This window comes from Homarus americanus, unplaced genomic scaffold (genome assembly GCF_018991925.1).
Source record: "Homarus americanus isolate GMGI-L3 unplaced genomic scaffold, GMGI_Hamer_2.0 scaffold48357, whole genome shotgun sequence".
Lineage (NCBI taxonomy): Eukaryota > Metazoa > Arthropoda > Malacostraca > Decapoda > Nephropidae > Homarus > Homarus americanus.
The window spans coordinates 340,003-352,575 of record NW_024738983.1 but is presented as its reverse complement, the minus strand read 5'-3'; the positions used below and the strand labels follow the sequence as shown (position 1 = coordinate 352,575).

The following is a 12,573-nucleotide window of genomic DNA, read 5'->3' as shown; positions in this document are numbered from 1 at the left end:
CATAACTTCCCTTCCTCCTGCCCCATCCTGCTTCATCCTTCTTCTGCCTCCCTCCTCCGTGTTACACCCGTGTTTACTCTATAATTTAGTATTATTTTTCGTTTATTTACTCTTTTTTTTGGTGTGTGTGTGGGGGGGGGGGGTCACGTTAAACGATACTTTTAGCAGTAGCTTTGGCTGTCCGTCCGTACTTTCCTCCGTCAGTACGTCTCGAAAAGTATAATGCAACAAGTCCTACAGTTTCCACCAGATTAACTTCAAACCTGGAGGACTTTGCAACCTTCTTGTCCAGATGCACTTAGTGTGTGGTGTGAGAAACATGGAGGTCACAACTGAAGGTCAAATATCGTAACTTCAACTAAAACAACTCTTGTGTCGGTACAGATGTTTTAACAATCTGTGTGTTATCACTTGGGCAAAAATCCCGGTTACCAAATTCAGCTCCCTGTGTCAAAGGTCAAGGTCATACAAGTGTCAAAGGTTAAAACTATCGGGAATGTTAAAGTCTCTTATTTGATATTTTATAATGTATTATTATTTATTAGGTTAGAAATCAAAAGTATCCTTAGTTTAGGTAAGTATGTATCATCACTACACAAAGGTACAGAACATTGTATCCGGGTGTGTTCATGTTCACTCACACAGCAGCTCAAGGTTTCAATAAACGTCATTATTTGCACCGTTTTGCCTCAGGGGAATACAGGCTTATTTTTACCGTCCATTTTCACCTGTTTACACACCTACATTTTAATATTCTCTCTCGTGATAAAAACACTTAAAAAATATTTGACTCTCTGACTTCAGATTTTTTAGGAAAGATTGTGTGATGAAATTGCATTATTTTCTTCATTATGAGGAAATGACTTTTCTACACATCCCTTTTCATTGTTTTCAGGTTTATTGACTTTATTATTTATCTATTTTCTTCCGGTAAAAGTATTTATATTTTACGACTTATAGTTCTTCAGAAAAATACGAGGTTAAAGTACATCAGGTTAGCGCACACCGGTTAATGTACATCCGGTTAATATACATCCACTTAACATTCATCTGCTTAATATACAGAATTTCAGGAATGCATCATGTACTGTTGCCTTCATTTACTACGATGTAAACAAACAGTGTTGTCACATCTCACAAAACACGCCAGCACTGTACCAGTTATAAATGGAGGCAACTGTACTGTACCTCGCGCCTAAATCTAAATTTGTCTAATTTAAAACCATTGCTACGAGTTCGCTCCTGGTTGGATAGTTTGGGTACCTTTCTTATATCACCTTTGTTCAGCCCTGACTTCCATTTATACACCTCTATCATATGGCCCCTCACTCTACGTCTCTCAAGGGAGTGCAAATTAAGATGCTTTAACCTGTCTCTGTACTCAAGGTTCCTAATGCCCGGGATTAGTCTTGTCATTCTCTGAATTCTTTCTAGGGATTCTATATCCATTTTGTAGTACGGTGACCAGAACTGAACTGCGTAATCCAAGTGAGGGTTCACAGGCGCAAGATATAGTTTTAGGATAACTTCTCTAGTGTTGTAACTAACACTGGATTTATTTATTTATTTATTTATTTATTTATTTATTTAGGGAAGACCATCATAAAAAAATACGAATATTGTTTGGGTGTTACAGTATGCTAATTTTCAATGCCGATATGACCCTTTGTAGCACCCGTGTGTGTCGACATATACGATGCTAAATATTTTGTTTATTTTTATAGATGTATCATTAACATATAAAGCTTGGGTAGGCAATAGCATGAAATAAATTATTGTAATAATGACACAACTGTTAGGAATAAATATACACGTAATAACAACAGTTGGTAACAGTTGCTTTTGTTCAGTTACCAACAGCGTCTGAGTAGATATATTTCTTTTAGTACAATGAGTTAATTACGTTGATAATAACACTTTTAAGTACGTAATTAAAGGTGAGTCAACTGTGTATTAAGAAAGGTATGTTAACTGTACTAACAAAGGTGTATCATCAATGTACTAACACATATGTCATCAATGTCCCATGTCAGGTGTATGGAACTCCGACACTTGCAACTCACCTGAGAGAGAGAGACAATTAACTGAGGGTCGCCAACACACACTAACTCCCACGAGAATTAATTACTCTTAACCCTTTGATACAGTTTCTTGGCGGGGAGTTGAGGGAGTCACCTGGGGGACTTGATTCAGGTGCCTGGGTCACTGGTCAAATGGGCCCCAGTTCTATTAGGAGATCAATTTTAACGCTGCCTAGTTATTAACGTCCAATTTTTAATATTACTTAGAAGGGTCCCAATTTTAACGGCACCTAAATGTTAATGGCCCAATTTTAACTGTACCTAACCAGTAGCTTTAGGGGTAAGGAACCACGTATACCTGACACTGCTAGCCTACCTGAACCACTCGGGGGGGGAAGGGGGCGGGGCAGACTTCTTCCTTCTCCTCCTCCTCCTAGATTTCCTCCTCCTCGTAGACTCCCTCTTCCCGAACTCCTCCTCCTCCTCCTCCTCCTCCTCCTCCTCCTGCCCCCACACAACACGCTACAACACACACTCCTGGGGTCATGCTCTTCTCTGATCCATTCCAGAGGTGAGCTTCGTGTCTCGGCTGACGGTGTTACCTGACCAAACGTCAACAATACACAGTTTGCTGAATAATTCCCTCCCTCCCCCAAAAAAACTTTGTTGTCTGGTCTGTAATCCACACACTGTTGTATTGGAGGTTTGTAATCACACACGTAACACCCCACCCACCCCCTCCTAGCCCTACTCCAGCCCCTCCCCCGTTACATGTTCACATAGACACATGCCCAGACCTCAACCTCCCCACAACCTACAGTATACACACACACACACACACACACACACACACACACACCTTTTAAAAACAATAACTAATACCTGGTCTGTTAACATCTTGCTAGATATGTAGATGCAACTTCCTACGACAGACCAGCCGGAACTAATATTACTTCTGCTTTTGAAGTTAATGTTAAAAACTTTTTTGGTTCCTCAGTATAGATTTTCATAATGGCAGTTGTATAGCGTGTGGATACCAAAAAGCAGAGGTTGTGGGGAGTGGGGTGTGTCATGAGGTGGGGTTGTGAGGGAGTGTGTTATCATGAGGTGGGGTTGTAGGGTGGGGTGTGTTGTCATGAGTGGGGTTGTGAGGGTGTGTTGTCATGAGGTGGGGTTGTGTGGGGTGTGTTGTCATGAGGTAGGGTTGTGGGGTGGGGGTGTGTTGTCATAGGGTGGGATTTGTGAGAGGTGGTGTGTTGTAATGAGGTGGGGTTGTGGTGGTGTATTTGTCATGAGGTGGGGTTGTGAGGTGGTGTGTTGTAATGGGGTGGGGTTGTGTGAGGTGGTGTGTTGTTGTCATGAGGTGGGGTTGTGAGAGGTGGTGTGTTGTAATGAGGTGGGGTTGTGAGGGGGTGTGTTGTCATGAGGTGGGGTTGTGAGGGGGTGTGTTGTCATAAATTGGATATGTCATGAATTCTGTAATGAAACTTTGCTGTCATTAGAGTTGTCATGAGTTGGAGTATCTTTCAGTGGCTGTCATGGATGTGTCATATGTCACACAGAGATACAACCTTAATGTTTTTTTTAGTGTAGTTCGTGTGCAAATAAAACTCAAATACACGATTCTATGTTCGGTCGTGAAAGTTATACTCCTAAAAGTTGTTTCATAAAATATAAATATTATGCGTTCTACTCCAAGCTTAAAAGGGGTAATATCAGTGTGTGTGTGTGTGTGTGTGTGTGTGTGTGGACCTAAAAACCAGCGCCTTCCTACCACTGATTTTTTTTAAAGTAACCTTTTTTTTGTTATTTTATTTTCACGCCCTGGATGTAAACTCGTGTACACTATTTAAATATAACAAAGAGGTTTATATTGTGTCTTTAACTAGTGACATACCAATACTCAGCCGCTGAACTTAACGTGTACAAAGCTGTGGGTGTATTGGGAGTTTATACATGTCAAATATTCTCACCACCTCTGAATTTTAGCTGGTTTAATTTAATTTTATTTATTTTATTTATTTATTTATTTATTACTCTAAACTAAACCACTATACAGAAGGTAAACACAAGGGGAGGCGGACCTAAATGATTGCCATGAGGTTGAGGTAGTCTGATAAAGTGGGCTGACGTGTTCTGGGTTAGACTTCGATGAGGTGGTTCTGTCATGAGGTGGGTCTGTCATGAGGTGGGTCTGTCATGAGGTGGGTCTGTCATGAGGGGGGTCTGTCATGAGGTGGGTCTGTCATGAGGTGGGTCTGTCATGAGGTGGGTCTGTCATGAGGTGGGTCTGTCATGACTAGGTTCTGTCATGACTGGATCTGTCATGTGGGTTGGGTCTGTTATAGCTGGGCCTGTCATGGGGCGAGTCTGTCATGAGCTGGGTTCTCTTGAGGTGTGCTTTCATGAGGTAGCGTGTCATGACTTCGACAGTGATGAGTTGGTGTGCTTTAATAAGCTAGCCTGTCATGAACTGGCCTATCGTGAGCTGGACTACCATGAGCAACACTGCCATTAGGTGAATAACCATCATGACCTGAAACACCATGGAGTGACCTGAGGACCTGGGATAGACGAGTGAGTCAGTCAGGCAGTCATTCAGTCGTCAGTCAGTCGTCACAGATATAATACAATAACAGGAGTGTCTCTCGCTGGACGGGCTAGAGTTGAACCAATTCCGCATGATGGGGAACGGAATTGCATCCCAGAAATATAGATTGATAAAATTGTTTTTAAATGGACTAGGAGATTGTTATCAACATGTGAGGAAGATGTGATTTTTTTTTATAGTCTGGCGTGTGATCTGATGGGCTCTTTGTGTGTGTGTGTGTGTGTGTGTGTGTGTGTGTGTGTGTGTGTGTGTGTGTTTGCTTGAGGTGTAGTTCTTTGTCATTGTCACATGTACTTTCTCCTTCCATCCGTTATTCCTCCTCTCTCCCTCCCACATGCATCTCCTCACATTGAAGTGTCTCTTAAAAGCAACACCCCATTTTCTTTACTCCTTCTTTTTTCGACTAAATTTCTGGTGTCATGTTCGGCGTCAGTCGTTATTTGATCGATAAAATAAACACCTAAACGCTTCCTTCCTCCCTTCCCTCCCCCTTCTCCCTTCCTCTGCCTTCTCCCTCCCTCCCACTCACCCACCCACCCTCCTTCCCTTCCTTCCTCCTCTTTGCCTTCCTCCCTCCCCTGCCTTCCTCTCCCCTCTCTCCATCCCTGCTCTTCCTCCCCCTTTCTCTCTTCCTCTGCCTTTCTCCTTCCCTTTCCTCACCTCCTTCCCTCCCTCACTTAACCCCTCCTCTCCGCCCTCCTTCCTTCCCTCCCCTCACCTCCCTCACCTCCATCCTCCCACCTGAACATAATTTGATAAATATTTCCAGGATCCGCTTGTCGGACATTTTTAATATTCATGTTCACTTTTTTTACGTTTAGCCAGTTCAGTGCCCACTTTTTCCTGAACTGGCTGGTGACGATATTCTTTTCTTTCTTTATTCTGTGTGTGTGTGTGTGTGTGTGTGTGTGTGTGTGTGTGTGTGTAGCTTAATAGTGTAAGGGAGTGAATAGTGCCTCTCTCTCTCTCTCTCTCTCTCTCTCTCTCTCTCATCCTTATCTATGAAACTCCGGTCGTCTATCTATCATCGTTAGTTCCGTTCCTCTTCTCTTTTCTCTTCCGTTTTTCACTTTTCTTTGCCATTAAGAAGACAGAAATACTGTTAGCTGTTGCTGGGTGTAGAGGCCCCCAGAGGAAGGAGGTCAGGTGTGTTGCTGGGTGTAGAGGCCCCCAGAGGAAGGAGGTCAGGTGTGTTGCTGGGTGTAGAGGCCCCCGGTAACTGAGGTTCCAGATACAGGAGGTGTGTGAGGGTCAGTCAGCGGGGACTTCCCATGTGCTGGCCGACCAAGGTATCGACCACCAGACTGTGGATTAGTGGAAATGACATCATCTACCGAACCTAACCTAACCTAGCCTGACCTGATCTAACCTAACCTAGTATGACCTGACCAGACTTAAGCTAACCTATAACATGAACGACTTAACCTAACCTAACCTTACCTAGTATGACCTGATCTAACCAAACCTAGTATGACCTGACCAGACCTAACCTAACCCTACTACTAGAACATGTTAAATATCCAGGACTGGCCTCACATTCTTCCCCTTCTGGAGGAGTCTTGACCTGCTTTGTTGTCTTCGCCGTGGAGGGCAGGAGGCTGGCTATGGAATGTGTCTGTCCAACCATCTGCCTGTTCGTCTGTCCACCCGTCTGTCTGACTGTCCACCCACCCACCCGCCTGTCAGCATCCCTGCACGCCTGTCAACCCTTGCTCCACTTGGCCGTCCGTCTGCCTGCCTGTCCACCTGTCCGTCTGTCCGCCCACCCGTCCGTCTAACCATCGGGATTTTAAACACGAAACTTGTAACTTGATCCCAAATGAGACTAATGGCAATGATTTCCTGTTATTATTGTTCAAATTTGTGGGTCTTTGTGCATTTGTTGAGGTGATAAAGGTACTATAATGGTGATACAGGTGATATAATGGTGATACAGGTGATATAATGGTGATACAGGTGATATAATGGTGATACAGGTGATATAATGGTGATACAGGTGATATAATGGTGATAAAAGTACTATAATGGTGATACAGGTGATATAATGGTGATACAGGTGATATAATGGTGATACAGGTGATATAATGGTGATACAGGTGATATAATGGTGATACAGGTGATATAATGGTGATACAGGTGATATATTAATTGATACAAGGTGATATAATGGTGATACAGGTATTGATATGATGGTGATACAGGTGATATAATGGTGATACAGGTATTATAATGGTGATACAGGTGATGTAATGGTGATGCAGGTGATAATGGTGATGCAGAATTTGATATAATGTGGTGATACAAGGTGATATAATGGTGATCTGGAGTGATATAATGGTATTAGGTGATATAGTAATTTGATACAGGTAATATAATGTGGTGATACGGGTATTAACAATGGTAATTGAGTAATATAATGGTGATACGAATTTGATATAATGAAGATACCAAGGTGATATAATGTAGTGATACAGGTGATATAATGGTGATACAGGTGATATAATGGTGATACAGGTATTAATATAATGGTGATACAAGGTGATATAATGGTGATACAGGTGATATAATGGTGATACAGGTGATGTAATGGTGATACAGGTGATATAATAATGGTGATACGAATATAATGTGGGTGATACAAGGTGATATAATGGTGATACAATTGATATAATGGATTTAGGTTAGGTTGGTTGAGTAAAAGGTTGGGTTGTTAAGGTTAGGATTGGAGTTAGATTAAGGAATTTGGGTTAGTTCGGGATTAGGTTAGGTTGAGGTTAGATTAGAAGTTGAGGCTGAGTTAGATTAATTTGAGGGTTAAGAGTTAGGTTGAGAGAGCTGATGTTTTCCAGGTGATGGGACAACGTTTCTTAGCCATGTTTTTTTTTTTATGTGGGTCGAGTGGGGCTTGTTCACTTGTCGCTAAAACCTTTAATCCAGACGGATTTGTTGCCGTGTACGTGAACTGGTCGGTGTGTGTGTGTGTGCGTGCGTGTATGTGTGTGTGTGTGTGTGTATGTGTGTGTGTGTGTGTGCGTGTCTAACATTCTGACGTGTTTTATCCCGGTTCAAACAGGTTACTGATTATACGTCACATTAATAAACACCCAAACATCTGACACTAACATAGCCGGTCAAAACAGCTGTCAGTTTAAGGATATATTACTGAGACAACACTGATTAAGAATTGCTATTTGGATCCTTGAAGTCGTTGTGACAAAAACTAATCCCTCTTGTGAAAAACTCTATCAGAGAGATCAGGAACGGCGGAAAATTGGCTAACTAAACACCGCTACTATTAAAACACACAAAGTCTTCCCTTGTGTTCTGTTGTGATAACTCGTCGACTCTGAATATCGTTTTGTCACAGTTAAAACAAAAACCCAGACCAAGACAACATTTCATTTGTTTACATAAGATAAACTGGAGCCAACTAGCGGGAGGGTGAACAGTGAGTCTTGGCAACACCACCACCACCACCACCTACCTCACTGACGACACAGGGACGAGACACAAACCATTTTTACCTCACTCACACGCGTTGTTTGTTTTGCAATAATTGACGAATGGGATCACTGTTGTCTCCCCTTCTGAATCCGAATTCGATTGGATTCAGGTTGACGAACGCCGCCCAAAGGTATTTTTTTTTTGTGTTCACTTAGTATTTTTTTTTCTAGGAATTGTACTTTTTTTTATTGTGTTATGGATTGAGAATTTTTTTTTTATCAAGGTGTAGAGGTGTGGATGTCGTGTTTGGTAATTAGTTATTGAAGGGATAAAGAAATTTTTCTGTTTGTCGTATAAGTTGGTTTATAATTGAAGTGTAATCTTGTCAGTGTAGTGTTGTTGAGAGGTGAGGCAGAGGCAGGGTGAGGCACGTGGAGGTGAGGCACAGGGTGAGGGCTGAGGCACAAGGTGGGGCACAGGGTAGGGATGAGGCAGGGGTGAGAGGTGAGGCACAGGGTGAGAGGTGAGGCACAGGGTGAGGGGTGAGGGCACAGCAGGAGAGGTGGGGAGGCAGGAGTGAGAGGGGGAGGGGACAGGGGAGGGATGAGGCAGGGGTGAGAGGTGAGACACAGGGTAGGTGGAGGCACAGGTGAGCACAGGTGAGAGGTGAGACACAGGGGTAGGGGTGGAGGACAGTGAGGGGTGAGGTACAGGAGGTGAGGCAATACTCTCATCATAGACGCTTATTGACGAGTGAATCAATGAGAGTGAGACGCCTTGCTTGATTCTCTTGATTTTTCCCTTTTACTTTTCTTAAGCAACTACTGACAACACACACACACACACACACACACACACACACACACGTATAATAGTGGTCAGTTCGAATATACATATTATTATTATCGTCCGTAGTAATGATGAAAAATGAGTAAATAGTTAAATTAAATAATACAATACACAAACACACACACACACACACACACACATGGCTACTGGGTTCGCGTAATTATGTGGTGGGTGGACAGGCAGTAAGGTTAATCGCTGGGAGGGACAGGTGTGAGGTTAATGCTGGGGAGGGACAGGTGGTGTGAGGTTAACGCCAGAGGGACAGGCAGTGTGAGGTTAACGCTGGGGAGGGACAGGCAGTGTGAGGTTAACGCTGGGGAGGGACAGGCAGTGTGAGGTTAACGCTGGGGAGGGACAGGCAGTGTGAGGTTAACGCTGGGGGGAGGGGGAGGCAGTGTGAGGTTAACGCTGTTCTAGGAGCCACCAGTATAACCTTGACCTCTCTGTTTACCTGGTGGAATACCTTAATAATTTATCTTGTTGCCATGACCCACCTGTTAATTAATATCCCGGACAGGTTATCTTGACGGTGTGTTATGGTGGGGTATTATGCATTAATATTAGTTTAGTGTAGAGGTCACAGGTCAAGGTGGTGGCAGTGACCCATCTCTCTCAGTCTGAAGGATAGTTACGAGTTAACCCAGGGTGTCTATCACCTTGTTTCATCAGTACATGTTTTCATTTAGTATTAACGCCAGAGTTATAACATATGTTCAGTCATCAGGAGGGCCCTTGAGAGCTAGCCAGGGCCCCGGGGAAAGATAAATTTATGGGCCCCCTTTTGGCATTTGAACGGTTTTGACCTATAATATACCTTTTTGTCCAGGCCCCCTAGAGGCTCGGGCTCCGGGGATTTTATTTTGTTTGTTGTGGTTATGATATGAGGAAGATTATGAGGCTTGAATCGATTCCCATTTACGTGATCAGTTTGTAACATATTCCTGCAGTGTGTGTGTGTGTGTGTGTGTGTGTGTGTGTGTGTGTGTGTGTGTGTGTGTGTGTGTGTGTGTGTGTGTGTGTGTGTGTGTGTGTGTGTGTGTGTGTGTGTGCCTGAAATTTCTCGTGATGTCAACACACCAAACCTGATCATGATTAAATAGCTTTAATCATCGCCTAAATGATTCGCTTCTGAAGGACAATGATATACTCTCTCTCTCTCTCTCTCTCTCCAAGCTTTGTCTGTAAGTCAGGTATATTGAGTGCACTTTGCAAACACGAGGTAATTAATAACAGGCAAAAAGTCATTATATTTTCTACCTGTTTATGAAGGTAATTTATTTTAGGGATTTATTATCCAAGGGGAAATTTTATGTGTGATGTTTAGTGATTAATGTCACCACTCACCGTTGGTCTACCTCACCTGTCTATCTCACCTGTCTATCTCTCACCTGTCTACCTCACCTGTCTATCTCTCCTGTCTATCTCTCACCTGTCTACCTCCTGTCTATCTCACCTGTCTATCTCTCACCTGTCTATCTCTCACCTGTCTATCTCTCACCTGTCTCTCACCTGTCCTATCTCCTGTCTATCTCTCACCTGTCTACCTCACCTGTCTATCTCTCCACCTGTCTACCTCCTGCCTGTCTATCTCTCACCTGTCTATCTCTCTCCTGTCACCTCACCTGTCTACCTCACCTGTCTACCTCACCTGTCTATCTCTCTGTCTATCTCTCACCTGTCTACCTCACCTGTCTATCTCTCACCTGTCTATCTCTCACCTGTCTATCTCCTGTCTGTCCCTCACCTGTCCTATCTCTCCTGTCCTATCTCACACCTGTCTACCTCACCTGTCCTCCTCCTCTCACCTGTCTATCTCTCACCTGTCTACCTCACCTGTCTACCTCACCTGTCTACCTCACCTGTCTATCTCTCACCTGTCTACCTCACCTGTCTACCTCACCTGTCTACCTCACCTGTCTATCTCTCACCTGTCTACCTCACCTGTCTATCTCTCACCTGTTTACTTCTCTTCTATCTACTCTTACTTTCCTTTATCTCTCTTCTATATCTAACCTCCTCACCTTCCTTGTTTCCTTCTTTAATCACCTCATTTACCCCCTCCTTTCTAAACACCCTTCCCTTTCCTTCTCTCCCCTTTATCTACCCTTTCCTATCCCTCCACTCCCCTTCCACCTCTATATATACCCTCTCACATTCCTCCTTCCTACATTCTGCCTCCTTCCCCCCCCCCCTCATTCTACCTCTTCCCCCCCTCATACCTCACTCCCTCCTCCCTCCACCCTCCCCTCATTCTACCTCACTTCCCTCCCCCCCTCATTCTACCTCACTTCCTCATTTCCCTCTTCTCTCCTCCACATTCTGCCTCACTTCCCTCCTCACTTCTTCCCCTTCACCTTCACCCCCCTCACCTCCCCTCACACCAGGTCAGGAGGAGGAGGAGAGGGGACCTATCAGGAGTTAAAGGGAAGAGAGGAATGTTACTCTTACTGATAAAGGCTCCTGTAGAATACCATCCGCCCTACTTACCCGTTTCATCCCCAGCCCAGTCCCCAGCCTTCCGAGCCTTCCCTAGCCATGTGAGCCTCCCCTAGTCTCTTGAGCTTTCCCTAGCCTCCCTGCCTCCCCCCACCTCTCCTCAGCCTTCCCCGCCTCCCCCACCTCCCCGTCAGCCTCCTCCGCCTGCCAGCATCCTCCACCTCCCCCTCATCTCAGAATCAGTCTTCCAAACCTCAAGCTCTTATTATTATTATTATTATTATTATTATTATTATTATTATCATTATTCTTGTACCATGGCCTCACTGGGTCTCTGCATCAACGTGATATATTTACCCATGCAAATCCAATGTTAACCTTTGAACACATTATCTCTGAAGTGAACAAGGACGCTGGTCTTCTGAAGGTCTCATTACCGTGTTAATAATTCTCATAACCCGTTTGACATTAATGTTATATCTGTTATTTTTAAGTCATAAAATTACCTTAAAAATAAAACATTTACAAGTTGAGTAACATGTTCTTCAGGCGAGTGTTCGGGGATGTCTCGTGTGTTAGACTAAAGGGTGTTTAATTAGTCTACGTTAGATGTATACGATTAAGGCACCGTCAGCCCCATTATGTCACAGCCTTGTTATGGTGTAAATAATACGATATAAAATGAGGTTATATGCGTATATGAAGAGAGAGAGAGAGAGAGAGAGAGAGAGAGAGAGAGAGAGAGAGAGACAAGAAAGAAATATAAGAGAGAGAAAGAAAGAGATAAAAAGAAAGTGAAAGAAAAAGAAAGAGAGAGAGATAGAGAGAGAGCAATTTGTGTGGTAGTGGGGTAGAGTTTTTACCCATGGACCAATATTCCCAAGATTGGTGCAGCGTCACAGTTAGATATCGAAGTCTTGAGATCGGATCAAGAAGTAGTGAGGAACGATGACTGTATACTGGCTGGTCCATCTGTTCCCTGTCTTTGATAAGCTCCACCGCCCGCACCCTGCACAAGCATACTAAGCTTCCCACATATCAACGTTCCTTCCTCTAAAATGTTCTCCTTCTTCTTCCTCCTTCCCCCTTCTGCTGCTACTTCTGCTGCTATTTTTTCTACTTCTTACACTTCTGCTATTTCTTCTCCTTCTATTCCTTCATGCTACTGATATCTCCTCCTCCTTTTGCTATTCCTCCTCCATCATCTGCTAT

The 12,573-nt window shown here is 43.6% G+C and overlaps 1 protein-coding gene across 1 annotated transcript in view; it reads left to right on the top strand.

The window, feature by feature from the left end:
- Nucleotides 1-4,380: 4,380 nt before the first annotated feature.
- Nucleotides 4,381-12,573, top strand: part of LOC121874401 — a 247,819-nt gene continuing 239,626 nt past the window's right edge. Inside the window, exon 1 of the mRNA XM_042378536.1 lies at nt 4,381-4,504. Within this exon, the coding sequence (XP_042234470.1) occupies nt 4,381-4,504 (124 nt within the window). The remainder of the gene's footprint in view (nt 4,505-12,573) is intronic.